At 45.5% G+C, this 22,367-nt stretch overlaps 2 protein-coding genes across 6 annotated transcripts in view; one reads left to right on the forward strand and one right to left on the reverse strand.

Moving 5' to 3' along the window:
- Nucleotides 1-17,198, forward strand: part of KIF24 (kinesin family member 24) — a 70,220-nt gene extending 53,022 nt beyond the window's left edge. For all 3 annotated transcript variants that reach the window (XM_032299928.1, XM_032299929.1, XM_032299927.1), the window contains 5 exons: nt 5,965-6,036; nt 9,686-9,795; nt 11,375-13,606; nt 14,102-14,195; nt 14,745-17,198. In XM_032299928.1, coding sequence (XP_032155819.1) covers nt 5,965-6,036; nt 9,686-9,795; nt 11,375-13,606; nt 14,102-14,195; nt 14,745-14,885 — 2,649 coding nt within the window. In that variant the 3' untranslated portion in view covers nt 14,886-17,198. The remainder of the gene's footprint in view (nt 1-5,964; nt 6,037-9,685; nt 9,796-11,374; nt 13,607-14,101; nt 14,196-14,744) is intronic.
- UBAP1 (ubiquitin associated protein 1) overlaps nt 16,690-22,367 on the reverse strand; it is a 72,936-nt gene continuing 67,258 nt past the window's right edge. For all 3 annotated transcript variants that reach the window (XM_032299931.1, XM_032299933.1, XM_032299932.1), the window contains 3 exons: nt 19,230-19,412; nt 18,433-18,534; nt 16,690-17,821 (listed from right to left, as the gene is read on the reverse strand). In XM_032299931.1, the coding sequence (XP_032155822.1) occupies nt 17,681-17,821; nt 18,433-18,534; nt 19,230-19,412 (426 nt within the window). In that variant the 3' untranslated portion in view covers nt 16,690-17,680. The remainder of the gene's footprint in view (nt 17,822-18,432; nt 18,535-19,229; nt 19,413-22,367) is intronic.

A 22,367-nucleotide genomic window follows, 5' to 3' on the forward strand; every position in this document is an offset into this window, starting at 1 on the left:
GAAAATCCTTGTCATCATGTCATTTATTCCTTAAATATTTTATATATGTCAGCTGGGCACAGTGGCTTATGCCTGTACTTGAGGTAGATCAGCCTGGCCAACATTGTGAAACCTTGTCTCTACTAAAAATACCAAAAATTAATTGGGCATGATGGCAAGCTCTTATAATCCCAGCTACTCAGGAGGCTGAGGCAGGAGAATCTCTTGAACCCAGGAGGTGGAGGTTGCAGTGAGCCAAGATCATGCCACTATACTCCAGCCTGGGTGACAGAGCAAGACTCCATCTCAAAAAAAATTTTTTTTATATATCTCAAAGAGATACTCTTATTTTTTTAATATAGTTATAATGTCATTATCATACCTAAAGAAGTAATTATTATCCAGTAAGTATTATAATTTATCTAATTGTCCCATAAATGTCTTTTTATAGTTAACTTGTTCAAATCAAGATGCAAATAAAATCCTATGTGAGTTCTTACTCCCTCTTTCATTTTTTCTGTATCAGTGTATTGGTTGAAGGAAACTGGGTCATTGGCTGTAAGCTTTGCCACGGTCTGGACTTGGCCACCTGCATCCTTTTGTTGATGTTTAACATGACATTCTGTCCTTTATGTTTCCTGTCAGGCAATTAAGCTCTAGAGCTGTGGTGTTCACTGTGGTAGCCACCAGTCACATGTGGCAACTGAGCACTTGAAATGTGGCTGGTCTGAATTAAGATGTGCTAAAGTGTAAAATACATACTGGATTTTGATTACCAGAAAAGCTTGTAGAATATCTCATTTATTTTTTTTCATATTAACTACATGCTGAAATAGTATTTTGGATATATTGAGTTAAATAAAATACATAATCAACATTAATTTTATCTGTTTTTTAAAAATATGACTATTAGAAATTTAGAATTACATATGTGGTTTGCATTTATGGCTCACGTATTTTTATTGGGACACTGCTGAATTAGAGATGTGATCAGATTTAGGTTCTATTTTTTTTTTTTTTTTTTTTGGCAAAAACAATTCATAGGTAGTTCTTAGACTTCCTATACCAATACATTAGGAGATAGAGAATGTCTGGTTGTCTCTTTTTGTGATTTTAAGATTGAAAAGAGATTCAAGTGTTGTCAGCCTAATTCCTCTATTTTAAAGTTTCCTTTCAGCCTTTATTTTGTTTTATTTATTTTTACTTTGTTTTTCCCTTAGCCTCTAAGTTAAGGACACACCCTTCAGCCATTTTTAACCTAAGAATTTTATCAGCCATTAATGAATCTCATCTATATGTATTATTTTATTAAGAGTTTCAGAAGGGCCGGGCGCGGTGGCTCAAGCCTGTAATCCCAGCACTTTGGGAGGCCGAGGCGGGTGGATCACGAGGTCAAGAGATCGAGACCATCCTGGTCAATATGGTGAAACCCCGTCTCTACTAAAACTACAAAAAATTAGCTGGGCATGGTGGCACGTGCCTGTAATCCCAGCTACTCAGGAGGCTGAGGCAGGAGAATTGCCTGAACCCAGGAGGCGGAGGTTGCGGTGAGCCGAGATCGCGCCATTGCACTCCAGCCTGGGTAACAAGAGTGAAACTCTGTCTCAAAAAAAAAAAAAAAAAGAGTTTCAGAAAGATGATATTCTAATTCTAATATTTCTTCTGTATGTATTAGCTGAAAAGAAGAATTTTTCCTCAACTATCTGATTATCCCGACATACAGTTTGTAGTGGAAGCAAGATGATTCTTTAACTTTATTCGCCACTTTTCAGAAGTAGTTGGTGTTCTTGTTACCTAAGCATAACATAAGTTAGTTTGTTTGTTGTTGTTTACTTTTTTGTATTATTATAAACTAATTGAAATCATTATATATATATGTGTGTGTGTGTGTATGTATGTATGTATTTCTGCTTAAATTCCACATATATGGCCAATAGGAGCTGTTTCAAGAATGTTCCTGTGTCTTTTTGACACAAGCCTATTCATTCTTGATAGCTTCCTGGCTTTCTGATATGACAAGAGCCTATGTTCTAGGCTCATTTTGTACATTTCCCTCCCTAGACATCAAATCAGCCATTTCTTCAATGAGCCTTGGTTTCTTTGAGAAGGAAGTGGTATTTAGTGACCTCAGTCTATGTGCTAGGGGTGCTTATCACTACTGGGTTAGTCCTGCTTCTGAGCCTTTTCAATGAACAGAGCTAAAAAATAAGGTGTTATTTTTTGTTTTAAAAGAGAAAAATGTATGTGGGATTCATAGTGATAAATTAGTTTAAAATTAAGATTGCAGGCCAGGCCCAGTGGTTCACACATACAATCCCAGCATTTTGGGCGGTCAAGGTGGACAGATTACTCCAAGCCCGGGAGTTTGAGACCAGCTTGAGCAACATAATGAGACCCCCACCTCTGCAAAAAATTTAAAAATTAACTGGGCATGGTGGCACATGTGTGTAGTGACAGCTACTCAGAAGGCTGAAGTGGGAGGATTGCTTCAGCGCAGGAGGCTGAGGCTTCAGTGAGCCATGATTGCACCATTGCACCACTGCAACCAGCCTAGGCAACAAAGCAAGACCCTGTCTCAAGTGTCAAAAAAAAAAAAAACTATCTGGTCTGAAGAAAGCCGATGAATAATAATATATTTAAAAAATAAAAAAATTAAAATTACAAGGTTTTTATTTAATTTCTTTAAATGTATATTTGTCTCTTTTTTCTCTTATGCTAGAAATCTTGGATCCTAACAACGTTTATTTGCTCTACTTTAACACATAAGTATTTCAAAATAATGCTAATGTTATTTATAATATGATTAATTCCATTCAATATTTTTTTGCATTTTTTTTTTAATTGGGTTGTGTCCTAAGGATGTACAGTCATAATATTATGTTGTAAAATCACTTGGAATAATTCTTCTCTATGTTTAAGCCTACCAATTTTATAGTGTTAGATTCATTTGTTTGGTTTCAGTTTTAAGAATTGCCTTATTTATTTTGATTTAAGCTTACTTTGTAATTATTTAAAACATGTAGGCCAGGAGCTGTGGCTGACACCTATAATCCCAGCATTTTGGAAGGTCAAGGAAGGAGGATCACTTGAGCCCAGGAGTTCAAGACAAGCCTGGGCCACATAGGGAGACTCTGTCTCTAGAAAACATTTATAAATTAGCCGGATATCATGGTGCGCACCTCTAGGCCAAGCTACTTGTGAGGCTGAGGTGAGAGGATCGCTTGAGCCCAGGTATTCAAGGCAGCAGGGAGCTGTGATTATGCCTGCACTCCAGCCTGAGAGACAAAGTGAGATCCTATCTTTAAAAAAACAAAAAAACAAAAAGCAAAAAAATTTACGTGGTTTTAAAGTAAAAACTGTAAAATAAGCCACATTCAGAGAACTATAGTTTCTTTTTTTTTTTTGGAATCGGAGTTTCGCTCTTGTTACCCAAGCTGGAGTGCAATGGCGCGATCTTGGCTCACCGCAACCTCCGCCTCCTGGGTTCAGGCAATTCTCCTGCCTCAGCCTCCTGAGTAGCTGGGATTACAGGCACGTGCCACCATGCCCAGCTGATTTTTTGTATTTTTAGTAGAGACGGGGTTTCACCATGTTGACCAGGATGGTCTCGATCTCTTGACTTTGTGATCCACCCCTCCTCAGCCTCCCAAAGTGTTGGGATTACAGGCGTGAGCCACCGCACCGGGCCCAGAGAAGTATAGTTTCTATCCCTGTACTCTCAACCTTGTTACCTTCCTCCCCTTTTATAATCATTTTTCTGTCTCTCTGTGCACTCACCTTTTTTCTTAGAAAAAAATGTTAACATACTCTCAACTCTGTTTTGCACTTTGCTTTTGTCACTTAACGATATCCTCAAGATCACTCCATGACTGTATATAGAGCTCTTCCTCATTCCTTTTTCTAGCTGCCTATGCTGCCTTATGCCCCACCACATTATTTACTTTTTTTTTTTTCCAGAACTGAAGTCTCCAGCTAGGTACATTCTTTCCAGACCTCGTGAGGGATAAGTTGGGAGGGTGAGAGAGAGAGCCAACATCTTTTTATTTGAAAAAAAAAAAAAATGCTTATAGAGATTGGTGGCCACACTTGAATTTGAGTCTGTGAAGGGCAGAGTTTGATTATTTATTCATCCCTAGTGGAGAATCTTTCCAGTGGTAAAGTTAGGGAATACTGGATAGATTTTTAATAAAAGAGGAAATTTCTGCTGGACGAGGTGACTCACGCTTGTAATCCCAGCACTTTGCGAGGCCAAGGTGGGCGGATCATGAGGTCAGGAGTTTGAGACCAACCAGACCAACATGGTGAAACCCCATCTCTACTAGAAAAATATATAAAAATTAGTTGGGCGTGGTGGTACATGCCTGTAATCCCAGCTACTTAGGAGGCTGAGGCAGGAGAATCGCTTGAATGTGGGAGGTGGAGGTTGCAGTGAACCGAGATCATGCCACTGCATTCCAGCCTGGGTAACAGAGTGAGACTCTGTCTCAAAAAAAATAAAATAAGTAAATAAATAAAAGAGGAAATTTCCACACACCTATTTATACCCCACAGCTTCTTGGATAGAGGTAGGGCAGTTTCGGGCATCTATGGCTGCTGCTAAGAATAGCCATAGCATACTCTTGAGGCAAACTGCCTATTCTTGGTGGACTCCCACCACCGGCACTTCCAAGGGATTGCTTCCACTTTCTTCCCTCCTTTCTTGTTTTTGTTTTTGTTTTTGAGACGGAGTCTCACTCTGTCACCCAGGCTGGAGTGTGGTAGCGTGATCTCACATCACCGCAACTTCCACTTCCCAGGTTCAAGCTTTTCTCCTTTCTCAGCCTCCTAAATAATTGGGATTACAGGCGCATGCCACCATACCCGGCTAATTATTATTATTATTATTATTTGTATTCTTAGTAGAGACAGACGGGGTTTTACCATGTTGGCGAAGCTGGTCTCGATCTCCTGGCCTCAAATGATCCACCCACCTTGGCCTCCCAAAGTGCTGGGATTACAGGCATTAGCCACCGCGCCTGGCTCCTTTTCTTTTCTTTTACTATCTTTTAACTTAGATCCATCACTCAGAAATAGGTCTCTCCTCCTCATCTTGCCCCCTGCAACTCCCATAACTGTTTCTGATGGGAGTGTTTCCCCTGGATATGTGGTCCGCATATCCAAATCTCTGATGTCCTCAGTCATGTCCAGTGAGCGCTTCTTACTGAGGGGTACACACAGGAGCAAGTAACATTCTTTTGCCTTTGGGCCATAGACCTTGCTGTTTTTAAATGAAGGGGTTGATTGGATGTGTATAGTCAAAGTGCTGGCTGTAATCCCAGCACTCTGGGATGCTGAAGCAGGAGAATCATGTGAGGCCAGGAGTTTGAGATCAGCCTGGGCAACGTACAGAGACCCCATCTCTACAAAAAAAAAAAGAAGAAGAAAAAATAAATAAATAAAATGAGGGGGTATGCCTAGGTGATTTCTCAGTTTCCTCCTAGTTCTGACTCTGGAATTTCTTCTACCCCATTCAGATAGTTTATATCTGAATCTATACTTGAATCTACACCAACAGATGTATCTGTGTGAGCAGGGAGCGGGGAAGTGGATATAGATATTTTGTCTACTTAAGTACATCAACAGTTGAGAAGAGTGTGAGGAGAGAAAAGGAGCCAACGAGTCAGAACTACCACCACAGGAGCTTGAACTCTGGGACCTGAGGGTAGGTCCCAGGGTCTGTGTGTTCCCCACCATCAATGCAGAGCCAATCCTAGGATCCCAGCCTCTAAGCTGAGAGGCCTTCAGCTAGGCTGCACAGGATGGTGTTTCCCAATCTAGCTTGGTTTCTCTTGTTGAATGGAAATTACAGGCCGTTTTGACTTCCTTTGGGAGGATTGTCTGAGTGTGTTTTATTGAAGAAAAACAAGCTCCCTCTGGAGGTGGCATCAGATCTGTTACTCTTTATTTGCACGTGATCTTTGATGTGCTTGTTCTCTCACTTTGCAGCTGAAGGAATGTATCCGAGCACTGGATCAGGAACACACCCATACTCCCTTCAGGCAAAGCAAACTAACTCAGGTAAAGTTAAATGCAAGCCTTGAGTTTGTTCTGATTCATTCATTTCTTCCTTATTTCATGTATGTGTTCATTCAGCCGAGCATCCACTGTCAGTAAAGACATGATGCTGAGCACAGTGGAGAAAAGAGAAGGAGAAGAAAAAGGAGTCACATTCCTTCCAGGAACTCTGTCTACAAGCTGAGTATCTTTAATCTGAAAATCTGAAATGCTTCAAAAATCAAAACTTTTTTGTTGTTGTTGTTGAGACAGGGTTTTGCCCTGTCACCCAGGCTGGAGTGCAGTGGTGTGATCTTGGCTCACTGCAGCCTCTGCCTCCCAGGCTCAAGCAATCCTCCCTCAGCCTCCCGGGCAGCTGGGACTACAGGTGCACGCCATCATGCCTGGCTAATTTTTTGTTTTTGTTTTTTGTAGAGACGGGGTTTCACCATGTTGCCTAGCTTGGCCTTGAACTCCTGAGCTCAAACGATCTGCCCTCCTCAGCCTTCCAAAATGCTGAAATTACAGATGTAAGCCGCCATGCCTGGCCAAAATTAAAAACTTTTCAAGTGCCATGATGCTCAAAGGATTTCAGATTTTTGGATTAGGGATGTTCAACCAGAAGGATAATGCAAATATTCCAAAATCTGAAAAAAAAAAAAAAAAAAAAACCTAAAATCCAAAGAAAACCTCTCCCCACCCACCCAGCAGAAGGAGGGGAGAGTGCACCCCCAATAGAACTTTAGAAAGGGGCAGACTCAGGCAGAGATATCTGCAGTTTGGGGCAGTAGGGGTTCCTAGGGGACAACAATGCTGTTCTGGTCACCACCTTTCTGTTTATTTCCAGTGTATGGTAACTCTGGGCAGGGCAGAGTGGCTCATGCCTGTAATCCCAGCACTTTGGGAAGCCAAGGCAAGAGGATTGCTTGAGTCCAGGAGTTCCAGACCAACCCGAACCACATAGGGAGACCTCATCTCTACAAAAAATTAAAAAATTAACTGGGTGTGGTGGTTCGTGACTGTGTTCCCAGCTACTTTTGGGAGGCTGAGGCAAGAGGATCAGTCAAGCCTCAGAGGTTAAGGCTGCAGTGAATTGCGATCACGCCACTACAGCCTGAGTGACAAAATGAGACCTCGTCTTAGAAAAGAAAATGTTGAATTAGTGGAGTCTCTGAGCTTTTGCATTGAATAGAGTGGTGTAGCTGTACTTGCTACTTTCTTGGCTCTAAGACTTAGACCACTGTTTTGGCACAAAAAAAGAATGGCTTCAGGCAGTTAAAATGAATGGGCTAGATTTTCTACATGTACTGATAGGAAAGATGACCAGGATCTATTGTGATGTGAAAAAAGCAAGGTGTAGAATAAGGTAATAATGTGATTGCCTATGTGATTTCTATTATTACATAGCCAAACAGGGAAAAACGTTTAAAAAGATGCAGAAGAAGGCCGGGCGCGGTGGCTCAAGCCTGTAATCCCAGCACTTTGGGAGGCCGAGGCGGGTGGATCACGAGGTCAAGAGATCGAGACCATCCTGGTCAACATGGTGAAACCCCGTCTCTACCAAAAATACAAAAAATTAGCTGGGCATGGTGGTGCGTGCCTGTAATCCCAGCTACTCAGGAGGCTGAGGCAGGAGAATTGCCTGAACCCAGGAGGCGGAGGTTGCAGTGAGCCAAGATCGCGCCATTGCACTCCAGCCTGGGTAACATGAGTGAAACTCAGTCTCAAAAAAAAAAAAAAAAAAAAAAAGATGCAGAAGAAACAGCATTGGATCTCTTTGGAAGTAACAATGGGAATAAAGGTGAAACTGCAACTTTTCATGTTAGAAGGTCATATATTGTATGACCATTAAATGTTTTTATCATTTTTAAAATGTGCAACAAGGAAAAAAACACTACACAGAAAAATTACATAAATGTTAACTATGATTATTCTTAGTGGAACAAATAAGGGTTTTTTTGTTTTGTTTTTCTGTCATGAAAATGTGCGTTTATTAACAGAAAACACCAATAGATGTTAAATCAGCATTCATAATGGCTGCGGAAGAGTGGCCCGGGAGGGTCTACCTAGGTGTAAACAGCTGTGAAGACAGTTGTGGGTGCCCTGAGTTCTTTTTCGCCTTTGTGTTGTGTGCACAGTGGAGAACAGGCAAGGTAGAGGGATGTCTAGGAGAAGATCTTTTTGTATGCTGCAGGATGAAGCCAGCCCCGCAGGTGGGCAGTTTTACTCTGTGCAGCTAGGGTAGCAGTTCCATGGGACCTGGGCAGAACCTGTAAGAACGTAACAATCAGAGTTGTTGATCTATGAGTTAGGTCTTCTCAAACATGATTTTAACCAAGGACACAGGAAACCTACTTATAGGTGGTTAGTCCTGATTCTGACATTGACTCTTATTTTTTATTTATTTATTTTTGAAAGGAGTCTTGCTCTGTTGCCCAGGCTGGAGTACAGTGGTGTGATCTCGGCTCACTGCAACCTCCACCTCCTGGGTTCAGGCAGTTCTCCTGCCTCACCCTCCCAAGTAGCTGGGACTACAGGTGTGCGCCACCATGCACATCTGATTTTTCTATTTTTAGTAGAGATGGGGTTTCGCCATGTTGGCAAGGCTGATCTTGAATTCCTGACCTCAGGTGATCCACCTGCCTTGGCCTCCCAAAGTGCTGGGATTACAGGCATGAGCCACCACGCCCAGCTAGCTCTCTTATTTTTTAAGACAAGCTCCCATTCCAAGAAACTGTTTCTTTTTAATTAAAACATAATAATTCCAACTGTACATACAAGTATAAAGAAGAAAGTAAAAGGTAACTTAAAATCCCAGACCTCAGTGATAACCACTGCCACATTAGCGAACTTCCTTTTAGTCATCTCTCCACCATGTAGACTCATATGGATCCGCTTACAGAGCTATGGAATCATATACCTTTTTCCCTCAAAGATACAAGCTTTAGATACTTTTCTATGTTCCTAAGTACATGTATAATCATTTTTAATGGTTTAATTATATTCAGTGTATATTTTGCTCCCTGTTTATAAATACCTAGATTATTACTAAATATTACTATTATAAATAATGTAATGAATGTCATATATACCTTTTTTTGGTCAATCGAGCAGTTATCTCCTTAGAACAAAGTCCTGCAAGTGTGATTGCCATACCAAGAGTATACATACTTTTTTCTGTTTTGTTTTGTTTTTTTGAGACAGGTTTTTGCTATGTTGCCCAGACTAGTCTCAAACTCCTGGGCTCAAGCGACTCTCCTGCCTTAGCCTTCTGAGTAGCTGGGACTACAGGTGAGTGCCACTGTGCCTGGCTTTTTTTTACATTTTGATATATATTGCCAAACTGCCCTCTGGAAAGCTTGTCCAGTTCATGGTACATGGCAGTGTAGAAGAGTACCCGTTTCCCTGGACCCTTATCAGGGAAGAGCATCATTAGTCTCTTAATCTTAGGAGTTAAAAATATTGTTTTTTTAAAATGGTTTGTTTGCATTTTTTGGATTGGTGATGTGGTGAGTACCTTCTTCTGTTCATTGGCCATTTGTATTTCTTCTTTTGTGAATTTACATTTTTGTGGACAGAAGGGAACTATGGCCCAGCATCCTGCACCTAGTAAGTAGTCAATATGGATTTTGTTAATTGACTTCATTCATTGACTTCCTTCTGTTTTGCACAGGTCCTGAAGGACTCTTTCATTGGCAATGCCAAAACCTGCATGATTGCCAACATCTCACCAAGCCACACGGCCACTGAACACACTCTGAATACCTTGCGCTATGCTGATCGGTAAGTCGGCTACCAGATGGCAGGTTGTGTGTAAGTGTGCATGTGCGTGAGCATGTGTGCACAAGTGGGTGTTTGTACATGCATACACGTCTCTCCCACTCACACAAACATAGGGATCTGACCTTGAGCACCACAGCCTTGTTCTTGGCAATTAGTCATTTGAAGACTGTGACCTGGTAGGCCCTTTCACTTTGCAAGCATGACAAGAGGAAGATGACACATTCCCTGTTCAGGAGTTGACTCCATCAGTGGCTTTTAATGGCTAAGGGGAAGTGAAATTAACGGGTGGAAGGCTCAGTGATGTTTTCTTCCTTCTGGCATCAGCCTGAATTGTAAGAAATAGAAGACATTACTTGTCAAGGCAGAATCACTTAGAGCTATGTATATCCAGAAGGGCCCAGCCCAGACATGTTACTAGAGGATAAACTGAGGCTGAGAGAAGGGTAGGTCTTTCCAAAGGCTCACTCAGAGTTGATGTCAGAGCCAGCAACTCTGCCTTCCTGGCCAGGCCTCTTTCCAGGTGACTGTGATATCTGCTGGGGTCCCTTCTATCTCTAACTCTGTGGTCACATGTGCCTCTCCCAGTAGGTAAGACATTTTTGATTGCCATGACTGGGAAGAAGTGCTACTGGCATCTTGTGAGCAGAAGCCAGGGATGCTGCCAAACATATTTTAAGAAATAATTATCTGGTACAAAATGTCAATAGTGCTAAGGTTCAGAAACCCTGGGAATAAACAAGTCATTTTTCCCTTAATGGAATGAGCACAAGCCTGTGTATTTCTGGAGGTTTTGCTTCCTAAAGATTTAAGGGAACTCATTTTCCCAGAGAAGCATTAAAGGGGTGGTTTGCAGAAAAAGAGGACTCTGTGGAATTGCAGGTAAGTGGTGGACAAAAACTCCTGAGTTGGCCCCTCTCCAGGAAGCATAGTGTGGGCTCTGCATGAACACAGTGCACTTCTGAGATTGGCATCTCTGGCCTGTCCCTTACGTGGGCTGTGGTGATTTCCAAAAGGCTTCTTCTGATCATGGAATGTTGGGTGCATACTGATAACCTCAGAGAAGACACTGCTGGTTTTCATTTGTTTGTTTTCTAAAGACAGAGTCTCACCCTGTCACCCAGGCTGGAGTCCAATAGTGCGATCATGGCTCACTGCAGCCTTGAACTCCAGGACTCAAGCAATCCTCCCTGCCTCACCCTTCCCAGTAGCTGGGACTACAGGTACACACCACCTTGCCTGGCTAATTTTTTTATTTTTAGTAGAGACAAGGTCTTGCTATGTTTCCCAGGTTGGTCTTAACTCCTGGGCTCAAACGATCCTCCTGCTTCGACCTCCCAAAGTGCCGAGATTACAGATGTGAGCCACCACAACCAGCCAACACTGCTCTTTTTCATTCGGGTACAGAGGGGAATCTCATGCTGAAACAGAGTTCCCTTTTCCTCTTATTCTATCCCAGATAAAGAAATAACTCTCAATCCTTGTAATACTTTTCTTTGGTTTTTGTTTTCCCAGAAAGCTATAGAAAAGGAATTGCAGGATATGTGAAAATACACATTTAACATAAAATGATTATTTACAGGGTCAAAGAACTAAAGAAAGGCATTAAGTGTTGCACTTCAGCAAGCAGTCGAAATTGGACATCTGGAAACTCCTCTCCAAAACGAATTCAGAGCTCCCCTGTGGCCTTGCCAGGGGACAAATGCTCTCCCAAAAAAGTCAAGCTGGGACTTCAGCAGTCACTCACAGTGGCAGCCCCTGGCTCCATGAGAGGGAAGGCCTATCCTCTGACAAGCCACCCACCTAACATTCCTTTTACTTCTGCACCTAAGGTCTCTGGTAAAAGGGGTGGCTCCAGAGGGAGTCCTTCACAAGAGTGGGTCATTCATACTAGCCCTGTCAAAGGAACCATGCGGTCTGGACATTTGGCCAAAAAAAAGGCAGAAGAGTCGGCACTAGTGTGCTCTGAAAAAAATCGCATAGGCAGCAAAACTGGGGGAAGCAAGGCCTCAGGCCCAGGGGAAGGCCTAGTGCGTGGTAAGCTGTCTACCAAGTGCAAGAAAGTGCAGACCGTGCAGCCAGTACAGAAGCAGCTTGTGTCGCGAGGTGAGCTCTCCTTTTGCAACACCCACCACAGAGCAGAGCACAGTCAAGACAGCCAGAGGGGCACGCCTGCCAGGCCTGCCTCTGAAGCTTGGACAAACATCCCGCCACATCAGAAGGAGAGGGAGGAACATTTGCGTTTCTATCACCAGCAGTTCCAACAGCCACCTCTCCTCCAACAGAAGTTAAAATACCAACCGCTGAAAAGGTCTTTATGCCAGTCCAAGCCCCCAGAGGGTCAGCTCACAAACGAGACTTCCCCTCTGTTCCACTCTTACTCTGAAAACCATGATGGAGCCCAAGTAGAGGACCTTGATGACAGTGATTTCAGTGAAGATTCTTTTTCACACGTCTCTAGTCAGAGGACCACAAAGCAAAGGAATACCCTGGAGAATAGCGAAGACTCATTCTTCCTGCACCAGACGTGGGGGCAGGGTCCTGAGAAGCAGGTGGCAGAAAGACAGCAGAGTCTGTTTTCTTGCCCCAGGACAGAAGGTGACAAGAAAGGTCTAACTAAAAGCTGGGTGTACTCCAGGGACCCCATAAACCACAGAAGAGCAGCACTCGATCACAGCTGTAGCCCAAGTAAGGTGCCCATAGACTGGAGCAGAGAGTACTCTACCTCAGGGCCTTCTCCCAGAGACAGCCTGGCAGAGAAGCCTTACCGTTCACAGGTAGATTTCATATATAGCCAGGAAAGAGGTGGAGGCTCTTCCTTTGATCTCAGACAGGATGCCTCCCAAAGTGAGACTTCTGGGCAGAAAGAGGGCAACTTTCCATCCCCAGAGGAAGATGGTTTCACTTTCTCACTGCCCCACATGGCAGTTCCTGGATCCCCAGACCAAAGAGACACAGTCACCACACCTCTGAGAGAAGTCAGCATAGACAGCCCAATCCAGGTGATCAGCACTGTGAAAAACAGTCATCCTGTCCCAGGAGAGGACCCTAGGGGGCAGTTAGGCACGCATGCTGAATATGCTGGACTCATGGCTCCCCTCACCATGTCCCTCCTGGAGAACCCAGATGACGAAGGCTCACCTCCCTTGGAGCAGCTGGTCCGGGATGGGGCTATGCACAGTCTAGTGGCAGAGAGCACCGGGGGCCCAATTGTGGGCCACACAGTGCCATCTGGTGATCAAGAGGCAGCCTTGCCAGTGTCTTCAGCAACTGGGCACCTGTGGCTGTCCTCATCTCCCCCTGATAATAAGCCTGGCTGTGATCTTCCAGCTCTGTCCCCATCACCCATCCGTCAGCACCCAGCTGACAAGCTGCCCGGCAGGGAGGCAGACCTGGGAGAGACCTGCCAGAGCAGAGAGACTGTACTTTTCTCCCACGAACATGTGGGTAGTGAGCAGTATGATGCTGATGCAGAGGAGATGGGGCTGGATGGCTCCTGGGGTTTCCCAGGAAAGCCCTTCTCTACCATATGTACAGGGGTACCCCATTCTGGACCTACACTCACCCCACAAACAAGAAGTAGTGATGTGGCTGACCAGCTCAGGGCCCAGAGGAGAAAACATCCTACAAGGCTTGGTTGGCAGATTGGTTTGTCCACAGACCCCATCAAGTTGCCCTGCAACAATGAGAATGTCACATGGCTCAAACCCAGGCTGATGTCAAGGTGCTTAGCAAGGCCAGGTTCTCCCCTGGCCCCCAGCTGCTCTCCGAAGACTGCAGGGACACTCCATCAGCCCACCCTGGAACAAGCACAGTAAGTTGGACACGTTCCTAAGACTTGAGCCCCTTTGGCACCCACTTTCCTCTCCAGCTTACTGTTTTGTCATGGACAAAGAGAAGGCCATTCAGGGGTACACAGGTGAGCTAGTCTGCTTCTTGCTCCAACCCTCTGCTTTGGTCCCAGGCCCTCTACAGGAAGTAGAAATGATAGACCAGGCAATAGGCACCATCTTGTGCCAAGTATGCCAGCTGCAGTCACAGCCTTGAGAGCCTTTCTGTAGGGAAACTGTGGGAAATGGGCAGCTCCTGTGGAAGAGCAGCAGCACCCAGCCCTGCCCTTCAGTACAGCTGGGGAGCCCGTCTCCTTCCCTGTATCTCGTTGGTACTCGTATTAAGCTGGCCCTGGTCAAAACCTTAACCATTTTCAGCAGAGGCAGCTCTCAGCTTAGAAATGACATCAGCTCCAGAAAGTTGCCCAGGAGAGGATGGGAGGCCAGGAGAATCACGGTGTTCTCTCTGGTGTTCCCAGGCAGGTGGTCATCCGAGCACACCAGGAACAGCTGGATGAAATGGCTGAGCTTGGCTTCAAGGAGAAGACACTGATGAGCCAGCTGGGTTCTAATGTAAGTAGCCCTGACTGGACACTCACTGGCTGTTGGGAATTAGCCTGCAGCTAATTTGATGGTCATCCTTGTTTCCTGTGGCTGTGTGGGGAAAGGGTCTGCTGGCACACACTAACTGTGACTGAGGCCTTGAGCCTCCTCTTGCCACACCTTTGAGTCAGCTTGAGTAAAGGTTCAGGTGGAAGATGGTGCAACACGCACTATTCCCAAGCCAAAATGTTTCCAGCCTCTATCTTCAGCTGCTCTGCCTTCCTGGTGGTTTGTCGGGGCTCCTCCCTGTGACTAACAGTGACCAGTCTGCTGCCTACCACATGTAGTTATTCCTACCAAATACCCTTCTGCCCTACAAAATACTCCCCTACTTGGAAAGTGTCTCAAATGCAGAGAAGTGGGCCCCCACCTGTGCCATAGAAACTATCCTACGTGTTCTCCCACTGGGAGAGTAGCCTGGGTTCTAAAACTTTCCTGCAAGAGGAGGGACTAGAAAAGCAGATCTGGCAGAGCGCCAGCAAGAGCAAAAGCTGCATGTGTCCCTTGTTTCCTTCTCAGGATTTTGAAGATTTTGTGACCCAGCTGGATGAAATCATGGTTCTGAAATCCAAATGCATCCAGAGTCTGAGAAGCCAGCTGCAGCTCTATCTCACCTGCCATGGGCCCACCGCAGCCCCTGAGGGAACAGTGCCATCTTAGAGCCAGATCCTGTACTGAGATGGCAGAGGCCCTGCAGGAGCCTGTGCTGGAATCTCAGGGGCTGGAGGAGGCTTTGCCAGGTCCTCCCTGCAAACACCAGAACCCACATGCTGGTCCTGCCTGTGCCAGCCTCACCCCAGCCCCACGTGGCCTCGGATAGGACCCACCCTCTCCCTCAGGGCCAGGCCCCTGTCCCTCCTCAGTTCCAAGCATAGGAGCACCTCCAAGAAAGGGTGGGCCAGGCTGAAGAACCTAACGCCTTTCCCTTGGGCCTAGAGAATTTGCTTAACTGACCCCTTGCCTGTGGGAACATATTTGGGTCTAATAACCCTGAAGATGTTTCTAACTTTGGGGATCAGAGGATGGGGTAGTCAGTGGTAACCTGGAGGTTAGAAGTCACAAGACAAAGAAGGCAACAGGCTGAGCCCAGAGGCTTCACCAGCTGAATTCTGTGCCTAACTTAGAAGGCTAAACACTGGCCCAAACTAAAACCTGGTGCTAGTGGGACCAGTGGGGTGAGCTCTGCCCCTTCAGCCCTTAGAAACTGAATTTGGGATTTAGTGTTTTTGAAAATGTAAATTGGACAAACCTTGACTTGATGTGTCACAGCAGCAGATGTGGGGTAGGCCTTATGCTTACAGCTCCCTTCCCTTCCTGCAATCCAGTTTTGAGACAGGATGCCTGTGTCACACATCTTTCTCCTCTGACTTTTGCGGGCGTGAAAGGCCTCTGTACAATGCCCGATACTCTCATGCTTCCATGGCAGCTCCTGTCTGGGACACCTCAGTCCCGGGGCACCTCACAGAATAGTCCATTTCCTAGCCTGGCCCTCATCTAGGACACCCTGCCCAGCCACCCTGCCTCTCAGGGGCCTGAGCTGGGAACCTTGGCACAGAGTGCTCTGTTCAACAGCCTGAGGCCTCTGAAACAGAATTCACACACACAAGCCTTCAGCCAATTTCTGCCTACTGTGTATCTTTTTAGCAGGAAGCAGCTCAGTTTCAGTGAAGACAAAGTAGCCTCCGGGTGCCAATTACTTTAAAGCCACCCTAAGTCAAATGGAGATTCATGAGTCACAGCCTTGGCCTAAATGCCTATTATTATGTGAACTTTTATTTCTTTCAGATAAAGGATAACTTTTTAAGGTTTTAAAAGGAGGGCTTAATTAAAAGGCCAAGAGAAGGGTTAAATGGCCCTTGGGACTAGCACTGTGGCCCAGCTGCCCTTTGTCAGACTGACACTCCCTCATCTGACCGCCAGAGGGCATCCTTATTGGTGTTTCCCAACCCCGGGACGCTGCAGCCCCTCCTCACATGATCACTAAAAACCTTAAAAGATCCAATCTAGCCAAAAGCTGAAGTGGGACAACGGCACCATATTAAAGACAAGAACACTTACTTTAGGAATGAACCCCATTCTATCATATACAACAGCACCACTGAGAGCTGGTGAAACAGTTTCAATCCAGTCCTGCTTATGGCGTATAAATGCCTGCTGTTCACTGTAAAAGGGCTGCTGCTGCTTTTCCTGGGTTATCCCCCTGAAGGCCCGGCCTATCCCAACTCAGCAGTCAGGAAGGCCTATGTCCATGATCCAGAGACAGAGCTGGGTCAGGTTTAAACGACTCAGTCTTGCCTTTGCAGACCACAACTAAGACAGGTCTTAAGGGGGAAGAAAGTTCTGAAACAGAAAATGGTTAAGTCCTATTCTATCCCCAGCAAATCTAAGCAAGAAATCCTTTTATACACCACACAGCTCCCCACTCCATAAAATAGCCTTGGTAATAAGTTATCACAGCAAGACATACCTTTTAGATTTTTATTAGTAGTTCTCTCTGAAGAATCAAAATAGTTAGCAAATTATTTTAGATTCATCAAGACTGTATATCCTTTGTATTTAGATCTTTAATGATGTACACATAATACAAAACAAACCAAAGAGACTGATTTCTATGACTAGGTGTTATTCATTGTGTCATCCTAAAGCAGTGGGCTGGAGGGGAGGCTGTTCAAGAACAGAGGTGGAGTTAGTGCTGGCCAACTAAATCATGGCCTGTCTGCTCACTCATTCAATGTGCTGGGAAGGGGCCAGTGATTTCTTGAACAATTGTTTCCTAGAGCAGGGGCTCTAAAACCCTGGGTAGCAAAGGACTATGGTCCAAACCAAGTCAAAAGAAAGGCTGGGACAGCAAAGCATGGTGAGTGCCTGGCAGAAAAGGCAAACTCTGGGCCCCACAGGGAAAAGTGAGTTCTTCACAAACTCAGAGACATTGCAGAACCAGTGTTAACACTATGAGACTTTGTTAGGAGGGGACAAATTAAAACCCTGGAAGAATCTTTCACTTGCATTCAACTTGATTGGAGTTCAGTCCACCCCGTCTCGGGGAAGGGGGAAGCACCTAGCTCCACAGCAGCACTGAGTCTGGCCCTCCCGTCCCGTCTCCCCAGCTCCTCTCGGCAGCTAGGCCAGGTTTCAGCTGAGGATGTAAGGACCCCAGAAAGACCAGGATAGTCTATCTATCTGGAGGGCTGAGGTGGGAAGGACACTTCTCAAAATGCAAATACATTTAATACGGAAGGAGCCAGGACAGTTCTGGGGGCACTCACATGCTCGTATCTTCCCCACCTTCCCAGCTCAGGGCCTAGGCTCATAGAGACTGGCAAGCACAGTCTCCACACCTGACCTTCTAACCCCCAGAAGATCATCTGGAAGCTGCCCCTTCTTCCCCACAGGTGGGCTCTGCAGGGCCTCCCAGGGATGGTGGTTCTGCAGCAGGGCCTAGGCAGGGCCTGGTCTCAGCTGGCTCCTGCCCGAGCCATGAGGTCTTCCAAAGCATTGTCCTGGTCATTATTGTGTAATAGCAAAACTTCCTTAATGTCTTTCAGCTCAAAGCCCATCTCCTTAAATTTGCTCATTAACTGAAGAAACTCCATCATCTAAGGGAGAGAAGAGAACACAGATTAAAGAAAAGGGTGAGGACACAGCACAGCTGAGTGAAGCAATGTGGGGGGGGCAGGGGGACTGGGGGACAGCGGGATGTCTGCATCCTTCCCCCAGAGCCCGGTGAGTCTCCATAAGGTCCCCTAGCAAGCAGAGGTGGGCCATGGAGGAAACCAAGGCAGATGGATTTGGTGACAGCCCATCAACCCTCAGGAGTCAGCCCAGTCCCAGCTCACCCTCGCTGACCTCTAACTGGGTCCCACCACCTGCATTCATCTTCCCACCAAGGAAGGTTACTGAACCCAGAAATGCCTGCTCTCCAGGAAGCAGTCTAGACAAAAAGTGCAGCAATCTTCCTCCCTAGTCATTTAAAAGTTTGGCTTTGTTCCCTTCACTGGGATTCTGAAGGTTTCAACCCAACGCTTCAACCAAGCCAAACGCAGGCCTCAGCCTGTCTGAATACTTGAGAGATTCTGCCCTTCAACTGCTTCTGCATGTAGTTACTGGCAAAGCAAAAAGGCTGTGTATGGGCCAGGGGAGAAAACCAGGATGGACGACTTAGTCCCTGCTTTCCAGAGGGCTCCCCATGAAGTATGAAGATTCCTACCTTTTCTTCTGAACACTGGTGCATTTCCAGAGCCTCTTCCACTAAAAGAGGGTCGAAGCCCTTCTCACAAAGTTGTCCGTGTGCAAAGAGATAGTCAAGAATCTAAGAAAAGAAACCGAGTTTAGCACCTACTACTACTCTGCTGTGCATTCCAAGAGATCTCAACAAACTAGTGTGTGTGAAGTCCGCTCCCCGCATCCCCCCCCAGGTTACCAGATACTGGATAAGATTTGACTTTGTGCCTTGACTGTGTCCAACACAACAGGACCCCAGTGACTCTTTACTGAACAGACACAAGTACCCACTTCTAAACATGAGTAGCCATTTTCCAAAGGAGCTGCACCCACAGCTGACAGACCTACCTGAATGTCAACTCCACAGCCTGGGCAGGCTATTGCTCTAAGAAACAGCCCAAGTCAGAAAATGTCGCCAAGATTTAACACTCCAGTACCCTACTCAACACACTCTGGCCATATATGACAGGATAAAAATTCCTGGAAGGAAACATTTGACCATACCCCAAGCCTAGCTTTGCTCCTTTTGGCGAGGCCGAGAAAGCAGGGTAGTTGGAGAACAGCTCCAATTTCCCAAAGGTGTCTCTCAGCCTGGGTCCCAGAATAGCTTCCAAAAGAAATACTGCTCCCAAGGCTGCTGGCTTCCTCTAAAACATGGCCCATGTCCTCACAAATTCGCAGAAAAGGTTGGTGCTACAAGTCTGAGGGGCTCTAGGACACGGGCAGGACACGACTCCAGCTCCACAGGTCTGAGCCTGCCCTCCTGACTGACCAACCACTCACCTGCTCAATATTCTCTCCTTTCTTCTTCATGGCTCTCAGGACACACTCGTATGAGTAGCCCATGTTGACCACGGTCTCCACACACTGCCGCTCGCTGGGGGACAGCGTCTGCAGTTCAGAATAGGCCTGGGGACAGCTGGGAATGTTGGGCACTTGTGACACTGAGAAATTAGGAGGGGTGACCTGGTAGTAGAGAAACAAGAAGATCAAAGCAAGAAGACCTGGGTCCCCAAAGAAGTCACTGAAGCAGCCTCATCCAGGGGCTGGCATTTCTGACACTACTCAAGCCCCAAGTCAAGCAGTCGGGTTGGAAGAAACAGCCAAGTTGCTAGCCAGACATCCCGAAAGGGAATGAAGAGGGGTGGGGGAGTGTCAGCTGAGAGGGAAAAGGCTGGGAGTTCACCTGCAATTGTGGCTGCCCTGCTCTGCCCTCATCCTCCCATCTTGGTGATGGAGAAAGCGCCACAACCGCCACAGGCCCTTGCATGCCCAAATCTCCAGCACTTGAGTTGAAGAAAGAAGTTGTGACTGCCCCCAGGACTGATGTCCAAGCTGGCTGCAATGGTTTCTCTCCAGCATTATCCCTTTCCCGGGCTGAAGTATCAGTTCTGAGGGGTCATTCCTCACTTCAAATACACCCCTTTCGAGCTAACTCTATTCCAAAGTCTCGACTACTTTTGGGCAGAGGCTGTGAGTGTAGTTCTCATGCATGGACAGCTCAGGAACCCAGGGTATCGAGTGGACTCCACACCTCTGCCCTACATCACATACTGTGCTTCGTTTCCTGCTAAAGCTACCACCCTACAGAACCAGGACTGAAGGCATGCTAGCCACACCAGGCTGGATCCCATGGACTGGAATCGGGACTCTAAGGGCCCTGCCCACCAGCTACAGGCAGCCTGTTCCCTGCCACTGGAACTTACTAACCCCAATGTGACAGGCATACAGAGTCCTGTGATTAAATCCCCCACCACTTCTGATCACGAATCAGGCCCAAGGTAGGAAGACAGCACACTCCCAGGCCAAAGGACCCATCCACCATAATAACAAGATCACAAGCTCTTTTACAGCTTGGCACATGTCCTAAGAACCAAGGAAAATGTTTCAGAGAAAAAAATTTGGGGGGTGGGGAGGCAGAGAGCATGGTTAGGTGGTAGGAAGCCCTCTGTCCTAGAAGCAAGTTCAAAATTATATAGATATAACCAGATGCTCTCCTCAAAGTCTGCTGGGGAAAGCCAGGAGGGCTACAGGCCTCAGAGCCCATTCTGTTTGTGCGTAACCACGTCATCCACAGCACATCTCACCAGGCCAGACACAGGGCTGTCATTAGGTTACAGGAGTCACAACAAGGCACAGGGACTGGATCACACCAGTGTAGCCACTTGGCAGGTCTAAGATTGTGTCTCCCTCTTTAGAGACAAGCTTTACCTGGGCTCAAGAATACCAACAGCCACAGAGCAATGCCAACTCTCACATGACATTCCCCAGCCAGGAAGGGGCCAGGACTATTCTTCAACTGCCTACCCTTCTCATAATGCTTCCTGAATGCCTGGTGGGATGCAGGCATATACCCAGAATACTGCAAATTATAAACTTTAATAAAATCATATCTATTTTAAACATATATGCAGTACTCTCACATACCCTAATGGTAGAAACGTTATTTGGTACTCTCTAGGTAAACGTGGCATAAGTACAGAAAACTGGGCCGGGCACAGTGGCTCACACCTATAATCCCAGCACTTTGGGAGGCCAAGGCTGGCAGATCATGAGGTCAGGAATTCGAGACCAGCCTGACCAACCTGGTGAAACCCCATCTCTACTAAAATTACAAAAATTAGCCGGGCATGGTGGCGTGCACCTGTAATCCCAGCTACTCAGGAGACTGAGGCAGAAGAATCACTTGAACCCAGGAGGCAGAGGTTGCAATGAGCTGAAATCACACCATTGCACTCCAGCCTGGGCGACAGACCGAAACTCTGTCTCAAAAAATAAATCCAGAAAACTGTTCAGATTATTTGATCCAGTTGCCTATTTCTAGGAAACTTGTCTAAAGAAATAATAATAATGCAAACCAATATTTATGTATAGGAATATATCTATCTCAACATCACTTGTAATAAGTATTAGGTACAACCTACCAAATATCCAGCACAGGTTATTAGGTTAAATAATGAACATATGGCACCAGAGCCAGACCTTGTCTCAAAAAAAGAATATAACTGGATTGTTTGTAACATCAAGAATAAGTGCTTGAGGGAATGGATACCCCATTCTCCATGATGTACTTATTTCATATTGCATACCCATATCAAAATATCTCATGTATCCCATAAATACACATAACTACTATGTACCCACAAAACACAAACACAAAAAGATAGAAAGGGGATAGAAAATTACAGCATCAGCATCAATTAAGGTGATCCAATATCTAACTTACAGAAATTCTTGTTTTGGTTTTATTTTTTGAGACAGTCACCCTGGTTGGAGTACAGTGGCTCAAACTCAGCTCACTGCAGCCTTGACTCACAAGCCTCAAGCAATCTTCCCAGCTCAGGCTCCTTAGTAGCTGGGACTACAGGCATGTGCCACTATATCCAACTAATTTTCTTTTTATAGAGATGGGGTCTCCCTTTGCTGCCCTGGTTGGTCTCAAACTCCTGGGTTCAAGCAATCCTTCCTTAGCCTGCAAAAGTGGTAGGCCAGCCAGGAATTCTTGAAAAACAAAAAAATAAAAATCTCAAAGGAATGTTTTAAATTTCCCAGGATTTTAAAACTGAGCTGAACCTCAGTCTGAAAGGATCCAGGTGGACCTAACACAATAACTGAACAAGACACATCAAGCGGTAAATTTCAAATTACCAGAGATGAAGAAAAGATCCCAAAAGCTTCCAGAGGTGGAAGAGAAGAGGAAACAAAACAGAGCTTAGAATGACACTCGAATGCCAGAAATCAGTAGAGCTTACATTCAACTTAAAAGAAAGCAGCAATGGTCTTGAAAATTCTAAAGGAAAATCATCTTCAACTAAGAAAACTAAATCCAGCCAAATTATTCAAACATGAGAGTAAAATGAAGACAATTTTTAGATATGCAAGGACTTAAAACTGGGTTAACCAGTTTTTTTTTTTTTTTTT

The sequence above is a fragment of the Sapajus apella genome, unplaced genomic scaffold, assembly GCF_009761245.1.
Source record: "Sapajus apella isolate SASKATOON/1434 unplaced genomic scaffold, GSC_monkey_1.0 scaffold42, whole genome shotgun sequence".
NCBI lineage: Eukaryota > Metazoa > Chordata > Mammalia > Primates > Cebidae > Sapajus > Sapajus apella.